The following is a 16576-nucleotide window of genomic DNA, read 5'->3' as shown; positions in this document are numbered from 1 at the left end:
ATACCCGTGACTTTACACACTATTTCCTCCCTAAACTGTGACCTTTTTTAAGGTCTCCATGATTTTTGCTATAGAAGTGCTGAGAAAAATCTGCAGCCCTAATCATAACCAAGATTTTAAATCCTTTCTTTATTTACAAGCTCAGATTGCCCCACGTTGTCTGAATTTTGGCAATATTCACAACTGAGGCATTGTTTTGATAATATACCAGAGATAATCTGATACTTCATCTTTCAAAAGCAGATTAGAAAATTTGTCTAACCTTGCATCTCTGTATGGCTTCATTTTACTTGTTGAAGGTTCTGATAAAATATTTAAACTGAAAGAAACCTGTAGAGGGATTAGAGAAGCAATTTAGCTAAGAGGATTGGGAAAATTTATTAAAACACTGGACAAGGCCAACCCAGAAAAACTACTTTTGACTAACTATAAACCTTCACACAGAATTTATTAGACTCTAGAAATTCTTTCAAGGTAGAAATGGAAGATTGCAGTTTTTGTTGAATAGACTACAAGATACTGTATGATTTGAGATTATCCTACAGTGCCCACCCTCTCTTCCCCCTTGGCAAAACTATTTTTTTCCCTGGTGCTATAGTAATAGAAATAATAATACAAGAGAACATGATACTACAGTAAAGGTTTGTTATCTGGCATGTTGGAGAAATGGGGGTGGGGTGCTAATTAGTCAAAAATTCCAGTTAACTAAGAGTTACACATTACCAATAGAATACCAATTTTCAAAGAATCAGAACACAATAAAATTAATAAAGTATAAAATAATATGCAGGTACTCACTAATGCAGTAGTAGTACTGCACTGCAGAGTAGTTGGTTTCTTGAAGCGCTTAGTGTATACAGGTAAAGTTTTCTATACAGTAAGCTATCTTATGACACTACATATCACTATGGGCAGTGCATGGCGTACACCCAGATCACTAAAAATACACTTAACACTAAAACTATACTGAACATCATTTAATCTTTCTTTGATGATTCAAAAGGCACTTCAGGATCTTGCAGTGCCTCAAGGTCATCAATAGCAACATCAATTATCACTGTAGATGTAGAAGGTGTAGGAGATTGGGCTGAATCTGTAATGACCCAATGACACACCCTGGAAGCTGCTTTTTTGCGTAAGTCTCTTTTATCAGCTTGCCTATGTGTCTTCTGCCTCTTTTGCATAAATGGAGAGTGCAGAATGTGCAATTGCATAACCTCCTGGGCAGTATACTAGTCCCAGTTACTAGACTGAAGTCTAGTACTGGGAGATAGCAGAAATGTTGGTTAATAGAGTTTTCTGGTTGATAAAGTGCCAGATAACACAGCTTTGTATCTAGTTACTGTATTCAAATTATGGATTTGAGGTTTCATATAGACTTCGTTTTGCTTTTCCCCCACCCCTGAAATGGGTTATATTTTACATTTCTTTCAACCACAGAAATAACTAGAAATGTCTGCAAATTGATGTGTTGTTCAACAAGTGCTTGGATCTTTTCTAAAACCCATTTAATCCTTTGTAGAAAGTACATCCTGATTCTTAATATCCTCCTGTTGGTTAATCCATCACCTTGCAGGCTCACATAATGCATATAATTCAAAACAAACAAGTATTATTTTTCATGTAATATTTAAAAGATTTAATATTGCAGTAAGTTTATTAAAGAGATAGTTTGGGAATTTCAAAATGTTTTAAAACAATTTCCTGTTACTAATTTTACCTTTGACTTTTAAAAAGAAAAATTCAATTTATTTTCATTATGCTGTTTATTTATTACACTTTGGATTTGACAATGAAGAAAGACTATTCAGTTCTACTTGTATCTAGTTAATTTATATTCTCAGTTTAGGTTCCAAATTCTCATGGGATTGTATAATCTTGCAATGCCTGAAAGTGCTGAAAATTTAAACTGTTTTCACTTAAATTAAAAAAAGATTCACAATGACATTTCTATTAGTATTAGATTTTACAAAATTCATGTCCAAGATTAGGGAGATCCCCCCCATTTAAGGGTCTAAGCCGATTGCCTGCTCAGGTCAAAAGAACCCCAAAACTAAAATTGGGGTACGTAGTGTGATCATCAACTAGTTCATATACTGAAATGCTTTTTTTCCTAACACATAGCTATCGAATAGCGATAGTGACAATACTGAATGAAGGTTGCAAGAAACCGTTCTAGAATACATTAAGAAAAAGCTGGAGGAAAAAAGAAGTTTCTACTGAAGTCTTATTCCTATAGCTTATATCATGTGATATGAAATGAAAAAAAAAAGTTGTGCTATTGAATTATAACAATGTTGCACCAACTGCCCACGTGCCAAATTGTATAAGAACAATGCCATATCAAAAAAACATATAATTTATGATTTGTGTACCTATAGTGACCTGGTCAGGGAGGGGAAGTTATTCAATGCTGGGTTATAAGATTTTCCTGTCAATGCATTGGGCCAACTTCTATTGGGGCTTTGAGAAATACAAACAGGGAAGCAACACAATGGCTTCCCAGATTTAAGAAAATCTAGGTCAGGGTGGCCAGTTGTTTTAATCTGACCCTCAAGCTCCTGCTGGGGAGCAGGGTTTGGGGCTTCCCCATTCCACGTGGCTCTCGGAAGCAGCGGCATGGCCCCCCTCCAGCTCCTACTTATGGGGCAGCCAGGGGGCTCCGCTCTGAGCTCTGCCCCCATTCCAAGCACCGCCCCTGAAGCTTCCATTGGCCAGAAACTGCAGCCAATAGACTCATAGACTTTAAGGTCAGAAGGGACCATTATGATCATCTAGTCTGACCTCCTGCTCAATGCAGGCCACAGAATCTCACTCACCCACTCCTGTAACAAATCCCTAACCTATGTCTGAGTTATTGAAGACCTCAAATCGTGGTTTGAAGACCTCAAGCTGCAGAGAATCCTCCAGCAAGTGACCTGTGCCCCATGCTGCAGAGGAAGGTGAAAAACCTCCAGGGCCTCTGCCAATCTGCCCTGGAGGAAAATTCCTTCTCGACCCCAAATCTGGCAATCAGTTAAACCCTGAGCATGTGGGCAAGACTCACCAGGGGTGGTGCCTGCAGAAGGGACAGCATGCAGAGCCCCCTGGCTGCGCCTCTGCGTAGCAGCCGGAGAAGAGACATGCCTTCTGGGAACCGCTTGAGGTAAGCGCTGCCTGGAGCCTGCACCCCTAAGCCTCACCTCGTGCTCCAACCTCCTGCCCGAGCCTTGATCCCCCTCCCATCCTCCGAACCCCTCAATCCCAGCCCAGAGCACCCTCCTGCACCCCAAACCTTTCATCCCCAGCCCCACACCAGAGCCCGCCCCCCCAGGCGGAGCCTGCACCCCTTCCCACACCCCAGCCCCCTGCCCGAGCCCTGATCCCCCTCTCGCCATCCGAACTCCTTGGTCCCAGCCCGGAGCACCCTCCTACACATCAAACTCCCCATACCCAGCCCCACCCCAGAGCCTGCTCCTCCAACCAGAGCCCTCACTCCCCCACACTCCACTCCCCCACTTCAGCCCGGAGCCCTCTCCTGCACCCTGAACTCCTCATTTCTAGTCCCTGGAGCCCTCACCTGCTCCTGCACCCCAACCCCAATTTTGTGAGCATTCATGGCCCACCATACAATTTGTATTCCCAGATGTGGCCCTCGGGCCAAAAAGTTTGCCCATCCTTGATCTAGGTTCACACTGGACGGACAATGGGGCCCAGCTGTTAGCTTCAATGATCCTTTATCCTTTTCCCAACATGCTGTAAATCTTGCTTTGCAATGCTGAGATCTACTAGATTAAAGGACTACAAACTGTTAAAAAGGGTGCTGATTCCTGCAATGGTGGGGACACTTGCCAAGAAGCTGTCTAAGGGGACATGCTGATAGAGTGCAAGGCTCTATGAGTGAGTCTAAAGGAATTGGGCCTTCTCGTGCATTAGAGAGAAGCAGGTACTGTGTTTAGGCTTGTTTGTTTTTCATGATACATTTTTTCTTAAATGTTTTTGCATGAAATAAATTATTCTTTGCTTCAAGAAGGCTGTTTGGTTGCTGATTACTAAGCCTACATTTATGTCATGGAGGTCAGGGAAGTCATGGAATCCGTGACTTCCAGAGACCTCCGTGACATTCTCTGCCTCAGCCCCAGCAGCTCTGGGACTCTGGAGCTGGCAGCCAGCAGGGCCCTGGCAGGGTTCCAGCGACAGCAGTGACAGGCAGCCCTCTGCAAGGTTCCAGTGACAGACTCCTGAGGGGGCCTCCTCGGGGTTCCAGTGACAGGTGACAGCCTCGCGAGGAGGACGTCTCGGGCAAGCGGTGGGGGGTGTCCAGTTCTCTCTTTGGGAAATATGGTCACCATGCAGCTCCCAGCTGCTGTGGGCTGAGGGGGGTCCCCCTGGCAGCTGGAAGTTGCCGTGGGCGGAAGGGGAACCCTTCAGGTCCCAGCCCCCATGGTGCCATAGCAGCAAAAGTCAGACAGGTCACGGCTTCTGTGAATTTTTTATTGCCCGTGACCTGCCTGTGACTTTTACTAAAAATAACCATGACAAAATCTTAGCCTTACTGATCACCACCGTCAGTCTAGATGCGCAGTGTCTGAGCCTAACTCAGATCTGCTGAGATAATCACAGTTGATTACACAGGAGACTGCAACCCAGTAACTGTCAGAGTGGGAGAATCATGTGATTTCCATCCCAAGCAAAAGGTGATGGTCACAGACCCTGAGAAGGTGACCAGGAAGGATCAGAAGTGCAGGTCACCTGGTAACTACCAAATACATATATCTATATCAAATCGTGTACCATCTTAGTAATTTTCCTGCGCATCCACCTACAAACAGTTATATAAAACATTTCTCTACTGCAGAGTTAGATTACAACATATGTTACTAGTAATTCTAGGTACAGCAGAATAGATGCTCTGAATGTTTTCTTCATACTTTCTATTATCAAGGTTTATTATTTGTTACTTGTGTTACCGTAGCACCTAGCAGGATGAGCTGACCGCAACATCTCTTGTTGACATTATCTAACTGTTTCAATATTGTGCTTCACTTAATCACGCATTAATCAACATTTCTTCTTTGACTGGAACATACTCATGTTTAACTTCTTTCATACAGTAGTATCTCTGTTTTAATCTTGGGCTCGGTGATCCTGCCATGGACTTTTGAATGTTATTAAATCTTTCACAATCAATGAATACATTATTCTAATACACATTTGATCACAGTTCTTTGATATCAGTATAAGGAATAGATCATCAAGATAGTATTATAGTTCACATGGCCTATTTTTCATTTATCTATATTTTAATTCTACATCAAAATCTAAGCTCTGAGACAAGAGTATAAAGGGAGGAGCTCTCCGCCCATCCTTCTGTTCCTCTGTACCAAGCTCTTAGATGATGGACTCCGATGCACTGGGGATGGAGAGTGGGTCAGGTAATGGACATATGCAATACATCTTGAAGAACAACAGTTACAAGAAGGTGAATGTTTTTTCTTCGAGTGATTTTGCATATGTCCATTACTAGGTGACTCCCAAGAACTTTCCCTTTGAGGTGGGGTTAAGAGTCTCGTTGTAAGAAGGACTACAGAACTGCTTTTTTACATTCTCATCTTCCTTTGATGCGGTAGTAATCACATATCATCTAGCAAAGGTGTGGGCCACGTTGCTGTTCTGCACATGTTCCACGACAGGGACATTTCCCACAAAACCATAGAGGTTGAATGTGCTTGTGACAGGTATGACAATATCCTGGGCAAACCTTATAGAGTTAAGTTAAACTACTAAATTAAGTTTAATATCTTTGGAGTTCATTATATTGTAAATGCCAATGTTTGTGTACTATTATGGGATTTTATAGATGGAAGGATTTTTTTAGGAGGAAGGATTAATGCAATCTCTGGAAGATAATGTGAACTTCAAAAGACTACGCTGAACAATACAGTAGACACAATTGATCTTTTACGACAATGTGTGTGAAGTGGAATTCCTAGGAAGTATGGGGGTAGAAAAGATTGCAACCCCCCACCTACAAACTCATCCTTTGAAGCTTTTCCCTGAGGAGGGAGCATTTTGTCTGATGATCCCTTGTTATATGAGGGCAGTTCAAAGACCCAATATGGATTCTCCAGGGACCAATAGACTAAAAAAGGACTACTGAAAAAATAGCCTGAATTTAAGATGACTCAGAGCCTTCTTGCTGATCCAGCAAATAGACTGGACTTCTGGTCCACAGAGGGCTCCAATATTAGGGAAGCATTGGAAGGACATGGGCTACTGAGGCCCCATAAGATAGCATTCTAAATCTAAGTTGAGGCTGTTATGAACTTCTGACCACAAAAGGCCCCATGGGGGGTGGGGGGCAGGGGCAGGTTTGAAGGACTTGCCTGCCAGAGCCCATGTTGGAGCTAGTTGGGTGGATCTCTGGAAACTGGAAAGCTTAATAGCATGCATGTAAATTCTTTTGGATGTAAAGAACAATTTGGATGTTTGCCGAGTACTAGCTTCTCTGGTAGGACTTAATCATCTTACCAGAGAAGATGATTTTCATACCAGGGCCTCACCTGGTGAAGAGGACAATGTGATCAGAGGAGGCAGGTTAGAACCCACCTCGGACTGGACTTTCACTATTGATGCTGGAGGCCTGTCTGAAGCCGGTTGTGACGGTGTACCCCATAAGGCTTCATGGGAATATGCTTATGAATGTATATATGATATAACTGGCTTGGTAAGAAACTCCGTCATGCATGGACATTTGACTTGTCCATGTGACTCCAAAACTCCATCTTTGAGCTGGACTTTGCATAGGAGAGAGGAGGGAGTCTCCACCCACAAGAGGAAGTCTACTTAAACCCCTGAGAGACCCCTCCATTTTGTCTTCAGCTGGCTAAAGAGATAGCCTTTCCACCCCCAAGGATACCTGAAGGAAACTGGAACAAAAGACAGTAACTACAGAGGGGTGTGAGTGATTGCTGGACCCAGCCTAGAAGGAGACTAATCTGTAAAAGGAAGCTTACTGGAATTTCTCTAAGGGTAAGATTTTTATCTGTAGTCAGTTTTCTTACTAGATTAGACTCAGAATTGTGTGTTTTATTTTATTTTACTTGGTAATTCACTTTGTTCTGTCTGTCACTACTTGGAACCACTTAAATCCTACTTTCTGTATTTAATAAAATCACTTTTTACTTATTAATTAACCCAAAGTATGTATTAATACCTAGGAGGAGCAAACAGCTGTGCATCTCTCTCTATCAGTGTTATAGGTGGTGAACAATTTATGAGTTTACTCTGTATAAGCTTTATCGAGGGTAAAACCGATTTATTTGGGGTTTCGACCCCACTGGGAGTTGGGCATTTGAGTGTTATAGACAGGAATGCTTCTTAAGTTGCTTTCAGTTAAGTCTGCAGCTTTGGGGCATGTGGTTCAGACCCAGGGTCTGTGTTGGAGCAGACTGGTGTGTCTCGGGTGGGAGGGATAGCTCAGTGGTTTGAGCATTGGTTTGCTAAACCCAGGGTTGTGAGCTCAATCCTTGAGGGGGCCAGTTAGGGGCAAAATCAGGACTTGGTCCTGCTAGTGAAGGCAGGGAGCTGGACTCAATGACCTTTCGGGGTCCCTTCCAGCTCTATGAGATAGGTATATCTCCATATATTTTATTTATATTAAGACAGGATAAGCAGGGGCAGAAATAGTCTTGGCACATCAGATGGCAGCCCCAACGGGGTTTCTGTGATCCAACCCATCACACCGGCAGCAAACAGTACTGACCCTCGGTGCCTGACAGAACCTCAGGGATTTATTTCTGTAGTGTACTGGTTGCCAGGTACTGACTTTGGATGGTTTTTGGTATCAGAGAGACTTCCCTTCTTGGTAACTTATTTCTGTAGTACAGAGGAGACAAGGCTTTAGATGCTGGAGGCATTCCCCAGTGTAACCAATAGGACCAATGATGGGACTGGTGTGATACTAGAGGCCAATTGTTTCTAGATCAAAAAATTCCATTCAGATGACATCAGGGGCTTCCAAGCAATTGGTAGCATGCGCTGCAGCAGAACAGTTACTGTTAGTCTTGGAGTTGGCACTGAGATTGATGGAAGTAGTACCAGAAGTTGCTGGTGCCATAACAGATCCTCAAGTGGGAATCAATGTATGCACCACATGTGACAGGTCTGGCAAGGCACTGTCAGCCTGAATAATCAGCAAGGCTGGTACTGAGAGGCTTAGGAGATCCTTCACAGATGTGTATGCCTCTGAGGCAATCACTATTGAAGTGAGCCTGTGCCTTGCTTGGAACAGAGGTGAGGTTCCAGCATCTGTGACAAGAAAGTAATCCGTCTTGATGGCCCTGGAATCAACACTCCGACCTTGTCAAGCCACTAGTATATGGCTGTGACAGATACAATATGCTGCAATATCCTAGACAAACCTTATGGGATTAAGTTAAACCTTACTGAATTCAAGTATTTTAGGAGTCCACTGTATTAAAAATACAGAAGTTTATGTACTATAATAGGATTGTATGGAATTTCTTTCAGAGAAAAAACATCTCTGGGAAGTATTAGGAACGCCAGAAGCCTTTTTGGGACAATACGTGTGAAATGAATTTCCTAGGAGAAACTTGAGTGAAGGAATGCAAATGACCCACCTCCGAATCCATCTTTTTGAAGCTGAACCTTGAGCAGAAAACCACTGTATGGCTGATTGCCTACTCACGGTTTCTTCAAAGCCCCAAATTGGATAAATGAGTGACTTACAGAATCATGAGGGTTCTTGTTATGAGCCAAGGGTGTTATGAACCTGAATCTGTGAAAACTTTTGGGTGGGGTTTTTTGAAGGACTGCTCACCTGCCAGAACCCATGTTGGAGTTGGGGTGATCTCTGATAAGCTTATTAACATATATGTAGGTTCTTTTATTGTTTCTAATGTGTTTTATTTTCAATGTTTTCACCTTTAATGCTTTCTTAGAAAGAGCTGTGTGGTAACTTACCCTGTGGCAATTACACTGTGTATCATCTCTGAAGAGAAGACAAATGAGGTCTCTTTAGGCAGCCTGTCTTTTGCTGAAGGTTTCACAGTATAGTCAGGGGATTGTGCAGCTTGGAAATGCCCAGTCAGAAGGAAGAGAGATGAGTGTCTTCAATCAAGAGAGCCAATGATGGGGAGCTGGAAGCCTAGAGTGGGGGCTCTTGCTGGACCTTAGAGGAGAAATACAGATGCAGTTGTCCTGAAATGTGATGGCAGCACCAGGGAGGAGTGGGCTGAAGAGCGTGTACTACTTTTGGTACCTGAGTGGCTAGCCTCTTGGTTGAGGAGTCCCATACCAAGGACTCTGATGTGGAAGTCATTCTCTGTTTTGGCAGTTGCAGATGCCCCAAGCATTTGTCCCTCTTTGAGGTATGGCAAAGGGGATCTCCTCCCATCTCTATCCCCAGATAAGGCCGGGAGAGCACTCCTGGAGCGGAAGGAACTCTCTCTAGTCGACTGAGGCTGTACCAATGCTGGGCAGAGAGGGGCCTCCAAGAGGAAATACCTGGGGTGTTCTCTCTCCTCCTTAGTTCTTGTCCTGGGAAATCAAACACCTGTCCCTGATGTGACCCTCCCCTAAGCACTTCAGGCTAGGAGAGTGAGGGCCAGTCACCAGCATCAGTTTGTGACTCTTAGAGCAGAGTTTGAAGCCAGGGGACAAGGAGGTGAAGCGATCATCCCAGAGAATGGGGGAGGTTGGATTGTGCTGCACGTTCACCCTAAAACCACAGCCCCTCCTTTTAAATGGCCAACCCAACAGGCTTTGCTTGGTATGGGAAAGGAGGGTACTGCTGTTTGAAACCATTCCCACTTTATGAAGGTTGAAGAAGCCGAAACCCTTTGCCTTACCATGGCTGCCTCCAAGCTGAATTCTGTTGCCCAAGGCAAAATGCGACCTTGTATCGAAAGCACACGTGCTATGTAACGTGAATCACTTGATTCAGTGTGAAATAGTCTTCCCTTTGTTCACTAAAATGTATCTTTTTAAAAACTACTCTCTCTTTTTTCCCTCCTGCAGCTGCAAATGTTTCTACGCTCCCCCTATCATCTCTGTCCTAGAGGCTAGCGCAAATTAGAAGGCAAAAAAAATGCACTCGCAACGAGATTTTCTCAGAGCTCATGCAGTCCTCCTGCACTGAAAGAGCTCATCAGCAGAATGCCTGGAGGCAAACAATGGCAGAGTCCAGGAAAGCGTTAAATGAACGCGATGAGAGGAGGGAGGAGGCAGCAGGTGCACAGACCACCACTGCAGCCGCTGTATAACCGCCTGCCCTCCTCCCCAAGTTCCATATCCTCCTCACCCAGACACCCTAGAATATGTGTGTGTGCATGGGGGGGGGGGCACAGAGGGGGAGGCTACGGGCACCCAGCCTCTCCATCCCAGAGGACTGTCCAGGCAACAGAAGGCTGGCATTCATTAAGTTTTGAACTGTAGTGTGGCCTTGCCCTTCCCTCCTCCCCTCATCCACCACCCCAGCCGGTGCTTCCCTCCTCACCCACGCCTCCCGGGCTATTCCTATTTGTGTGATGAATTAATAAAGAATGCATGATTTTGAAACAATAATGACTTTCTTGCCTCTGAAAGCAATGATCGAAGGGAGGAGGTTGGTTGGCTTACAGGGAAGTAGAGTCAACCAAGGGGCGGGTTTTCATCAATGAGAAACAAAGAGAACTGTCACACCATAGCCTGGCCAGTCATAAAAATGGTTTTCAAAGCTTCTCTGATGCACAGGGCGCCCAGCTGTGCTCTTCTAATCATCCTGGTGTCTAGCTGTGCATAATCGGCCACCAGGCGATTTGCCTCAACCTCCCACCCTGCCATAAACATCTCCCCCTTACTCTCACAGATATTATGGAGCACACAGCAAGCATTAATAACAATGGGAATATTGGTTTTGCTGAGGTCTAACCTAGTCAGTAAACTGCGTCAGCGAGCTTTTAAACGTCCAAATGCACATTCTACCACCATTCTGCACTTGCTCAGCCTATAGTTGAACTGCTCCTTACTACTGTCCAGGGTGTATGGCTTCATGAGCTATGGCATTAAGGAGTAGGCTGGGTCCCCAAGGATAAACTATAGGCATTCCAACATCCCCAATGGTAATGTTCTGGTCTGGGAAGTAAGTTCCTTCCTGCAGCTGTTCAAACAGACCAGAGTTCCTGAAGATGCGAGCATCATGCACCTCTCCCAGCCATCCCATGTTGATGTCAGTGAAACGTCCCTTATGATCCACCAGTGCTTGCAGCACCATTGAAAAGTACCCCTTGCAGTTTACATACTGGTTGCCAAGGTGGTCCGGTCCCAAGACAGGGATATGTGTTCCGTCTATCGCCCCACCACAGTTAGGGAACCCCACTGCAGCAAAGCCATCCACTATGACCTGCACATTTCCCAGAGTCACTACCCTTGATAGCAGCAGCTCAGTGACTGTGTTGGCTACTTGGATCATAGCAGCCCCCACGGTAGATTTACCCACTCCAAATTGATTCCCAACTGACCAGTAGCTGTCTCACGTTGCAAGCTTCCAGACGGCTATCACCACTCGTTTCTCAACTGTGAGGGCTGCTCTCATCTTGGTATTCTTGGGCTTCAGGGAAGGGGAAAGCAAGTCACAAAGTTCCATGAAAGTGCCCTTATGCATGCAAAAGTTTCGCAGCCACTGGGAATCATCCCAGACCTGCAACACTATGCGGTCCCATAATAGTCTGTGCTTGTTTCCCGGGCCCAGAATCGGCGTTCCACGGCATGAACCTGCCCCATTACCACCATAATGTCCAAATTGCCAGAGCCCGTGCTTTGAGAGAAGTCTGTGTCCATGTCCTCATCACTATCTGGATCGCGCTGTTGTCGCCTTCTTGCCTGCTTTTGCAGGTTCTGCACATATTGCAGGATAATGTGCAAGGTGTTTACAATGCTCACAGCAGCAGCAGTGAGCTGAGCTGGCTCCATGCTTGCCCTGGTATGGCGTCTGCAGGAGAGCAGACTTGCAGCAGAAGCGTTGGGGGGATGACTGTTACCACCGCGCACATTTCCCGAGGAAGAACACACATACCCAGGAGCCCATGACAGACAACATGGATAAATTCGCAAGGCAATAGCAGCAGAGCAGAGTTGCAGTGGAAGTGGTGTAGGATGATGGTTTGCAGACCTACTGCACCATCTCCTGCCAGCAGCACCCAGGACACAACAGCAGCAGTGTCGGTGAGTTGAGCTGAGCTGAGCTGAGTGGGCTGCATGCTTGCCATGGTATGGCATCTGCACGGAAAAAAGGCGCAAAACGATTGTTTGCCATTGCTTTCACGGAGGGAGGGGAGACTGATGACATGTACCCAAAACCACTTGTAACAATGTTTTTGCCCCATCAGGCACTGGGAGCTTAACCCAGAATTCTAATGGGCAGCGGAGACTGCGGGAAAGCTAACCACAGCGCACCGCTCCATAAGTTGATGCTAGCTACGGTAGTGAGGACGCACTCTGCTGACTTAATGCGCTTAGTGTGGACATACGCAATCAACTGTATAAAATCGATTTCTAAAAATTGACTTCTATAAAATTGACCTAATTTCATAGTGTAGACATACCCTTAGATGCATCTAAAGTCCTACCTCTTTTGGGGCAACAAAAGCTCAAACTATTAATCAAAGTCTCTCAACAAATCTTCCTCTCTCTGGTCTTGGTCTTCAATCCACTTCCACTACTCTGGAGTCTTCTCCTCCAGCTCTGAGGTTGAGTACTGGCTCCTCAGAATGAGTCTCTCTGAAGGCTCTGCTCTTTGCAGATTCTGGCTCAGGCTCCTTCACTGGAGTCCCTTTGGGTTCTCCTCTTCAGACTGAACCATCTCCCCTTTTATGAGCACCAGGTATCTGTTTAGTTATCATCTGATGCCTTCCAGTGCTACTCATCTGGTTGAGATGCAAGTAATTAGGTACATATGACACCTGTCATAATTAATTAGCTATTAAATCCTTTCCAGCCTGTGATTGGGTTACAGTGGACAATTGGTAAAGAAAAAAAAGGACAAAAGAAAGAGCTCAAAGACCTGAAAATGAGTACCACTAAATAACTGACAACAAGAAACTAACTAAAAATGGTTTGTTTGCTGAAGGAACAAACAGACAACATGCTTTGACCACCAGCCATGGACAGTAAGAAGGAACTGAAGGATGGGTGGGGAGGCTCCATACTTTATATCCTCGGCTCAGAGCACGAGAATACCAGGGTAGAGGTGTGGCCCCCATTATGGGTACTACTAAAGAAAACTCTCCAGCACAACCTAGTTTAATGGACATACGCAATCACTCAAAGAAAAACGAACAGATTCAGGGGTGGCAACCGAACTGGATTCATGTTATATCAAATGTTCTTCCAGTTAAATTTTGCACGTAGGTGGTTTCAGCTGAACAAAATCATATTACAGCAATGAAAAATTTTAAGGATACAACAAAATACATTTTTCATTAACTTTGCCACAGCAGATATTTTCTATGGTCCCTATTCAGCAAGATACTTAAGCAATTGATTTTACACATGTGAACAGTCCCACTGCAATCATTCATAGGAGTTGTAGCAGTTTGAAGTCAACGGAACTATTAACATGCTTAAGGTTAGGCACCTGCTTATTATCTTGTTATACAGATATACCTTTTTTAGGGACTACAGTAATATAGAGTAACAACAATGGAAATTTCAGCTGCAGCAGCTCTCCAATCAATGTATATGCATGGAACAAACATACAAATACATTTGTTTGATATAGTTTTGTCATTTTATATTTTTGTACACTTGTATATTTTTGTTGCTACTGTTGTAAATTTTTAAGGAATTTTTTTTTCCTTGTAGATTATCCAATTCAGCAATCCTATTTAAATTCATCCACATGATACCCAATCATCCTAGATGTTGAAGATGAGAAATTAACTAAAACATTTACAGTTACCACCTTCTATGATATGTGCTTACCTTCATCTTTCTTTTCTTTTGATTTTGTAGAATTTTCTTCTCTCTTTTGCTTTGCTTCTAGTAGTTCACGTTTCAGCTGGCGTACTTCTTTGCGTAGTTCCTCACTGCAAAGAGAACAATATTTACATGAGTCTAATCTTCTAAGAATGTAAAGCCACTCAGGAGAAACAGAGTCAAAGTTAATGGGCAGTAAATCTCTGATGTAAACAAAGGGAATGTATTGCCTCACTCTTGTTAAGTTTGGTATGAAGAACTTGGCTTAAAAGTCAATTGGAACCTTAAAAAAAGCTCTTCTTTACATTAGCAAAGACAACAAAAGAGTATGATAAATGGTTTCTTTTAAGAGCCCATTAGAAATATGTCAAACGCAAAAGACAACCAGAACAGGGACCCTACATTTACACTTTGATTCATTAATTTAACATTGTATCATCCATAATACTTAACTACAAGAACCACACTTAAAGGAAATAAAAACCAGAGGGATCTCAAAACAAACATAACATTGTCTTGTGAAATGCAATTTACTGAAGTGATAATTCTTCCAATCTAAGATTTCGTAAATGGAGTTGATGAATCTGCATAAATATGATCCAATACCAGATTAAGTATTTTTTAAAATATATTTTGAGTGTTATGAACTTCACAAAACAATGAACATCTGAAAAAGGAAGAATGGAGAAAACCAAAAGGGTGAGACAGACGTTATATTAGCACTGAGTGATGAGCCTGTTTTGTTAGTTTATATGATGTTTTAAACGTTTTCTGCTGAACTTCCGTATTATGATCAGAATGATACTTGTTTTCTTTCAATTACTTTTTCATGGGGGATTGTTTCTTTGGTTCTTCAATTATTAATAAAATTACGTAGATGAATTATTGACTGTCCAAAGTTATCCCCCAAAAGTGTTTGTTCAATTCTTGCAAAAGACAATCATACTGTATGAAGGGATAATTCATTGAGTTCCAAAATGAAGTCTGGTTAGTGATAGAAAAAGCGTGAAAGCCCTGATTACTGGTCACTATATTTCAAGTTTTTTTGGTATTCTAATTTATATATTCTCTGTTTTGCTTTTTAAGTTGTAACTGATTTAGTGTTCATGAAAGTGACTGAATAGCAACATTGGCTAGAACCGAGCATAATGCAGGAATGTGCTGTGCAAGCTTCCCCCCACAGTTCTGTCAGTGCACTTTAATTCTGATCTGTAATACCCTGTTATTCCAGTCCTGGGCCTCTCGAGTCAAAACTTGGAATTATGTGCTGATTAATTCTTTTGATTTTTATTTTTAATTGTGTGTGAATGGGATGCTTGTGAAAAGTAGCAGAATAACTAGAATATGAAATCCCTGATTTATTTACAGAAAAGGTATAGCATGGTCAGGAATAGTGCAAATTCTGCCCTATTGTCTGAAGGGACCACTTAGACTTAGAGGACAGTCTCGACTCTATGTTTATTCTGTCCTTCACATCTGTAAGATACTTCTGTTGTTTCACTTTGCTAACAGGTGCAGGAACTCTTCAGGGCAGCTGCAAGTTAATTCTTGCTGACTCACTTAGGCTTTTAATGTTTACTCTGAATATAAAGGAGATTGACATATCCCCAAGACAGAAAGCTTAGATCTGGGATGCACAGACCAAGGAAGGACTCCTAAGTCAGCTAAAACTGGGCCATCTTTAATAACGCCAGCAACCACTTCCTCCCCGAGGGTAGCTTCACCCGATTTGCCGACTGGAGGTTTATCAAAAGGGGCCGGCTCCATTGCGTCCCACTGAACAGAACCGTCCGCCACAGGAATTGGGACAAGCGAAGTGTGGCTACACCAACAAGATGCTATCCCACATCCTGTGTAGCTGCAAGCCCCATTCGAGAGCTTGGTAGATGCGACACAATGCCATCCAAGATTACATGGCCAGAGCCATCCCGCCACCTGTGGGGAAGGTTGCCATAAATTCCGCCATCCCCAGAACCAACAGCCAACTGCAGCTGGACATCACCAACAAGGACTGGAAGATGATCATCATGATGGACGTCACAGTGCCCTTTGAGAACAGGACCCCGGGCCTTCTATGATGCCCAAGCTCAAAAAGTAGGGAAATATGCCCTTCTGGCTGAAACCTTGAGAGCTAAGAGTTACCAGGTCCAGACACAGGCACTGATCATCGGCGCCTTAGGTGCCTGGGACCCCAGTAATGAGCGAGTGCTGACAGAATTTGGAATCAGCCAACGCTATACTCAACTGATGCATCAACTCATCGTGTCAGATGCAATCAGGTGGTCAAGAGACAGCTACCTAGAACACATCACCAGACACTGGCAATACCAGGAGGGATGAGCTGGAGTGCCGATGAGAAGTGCGGTCAGGAAAGTAACAAATACTTTCCCTCATGGATTGTATTTTCTAAATAGACAACCAACCGCATTCTAAATTACTGAGAGAGACAATCTCCACTCATTGATATATTTTGCTTTCCACAACCAAATCCCTGTGTAATTTTTTAATGAGTGATGTACCTTGTGAACGAGCAGTATCGGTGGAAATGCATATAGGAGAGAACCTCCCCAATGGAGGAGGAACACATTGGCACTAGAGCCCAGGCTGTGATTCTGGAAGG

At 43.6% G+C, this 16576-nt stretch overlaps 1 protein-coding gene across 2 annotated transcripts in view; it reads right to left on the bottom strand.

Moving 5' to 3' along the window:
* CWC27 (CWC27 spliceosome associated cyclophilin) overlaps window positions 1-16576 on the bottom strand; it is a 207011-nt gene that overhangs the window by 74823 nt on the left and 115612 nt on the right. The window contains exons 11-12 of one of the 2 annotated variants that reach the window (XM_045020823.1): window positions 13963-14066; window positions 9039-9172 (exon numbers count right to left, since the gene is read on the bottom strand). In XM_045020823.1, the coding sequence (XP_044876758.1) occupies window positions 9114-9172; window positions 13963-14066 (163 nt within the window). In that variant the 3' untranslated portion in view covers window positions 9039-9113. Of the gene's footprint in view, window positions 1-9038; window positions 9173-13962; window positions 14067-16576 lie in introns of those variants that run through there. The other variant, XM_045020822.1, reaches the window with a different exon arrangement.

The sequence above is a fragment of the Mauremys mutica genome, chromosome 6, assembly GCF_020497125.1.
Source record: "Mauremys mutica isolate MM-2020 ecotype Southern chromosome 6, ASM2049712v1, whole genome shotgun sequence".
Lineage (NCBI taxonomy): Eukaryota > Metazoa > Chordata > Testudines > Geoemydidae > Mauremys > Mauremys mutica.
Note: the sequence above shows the minus strand (reverse complement) of the source record. Positions and strands in the feature narration are given on the sequence as shown.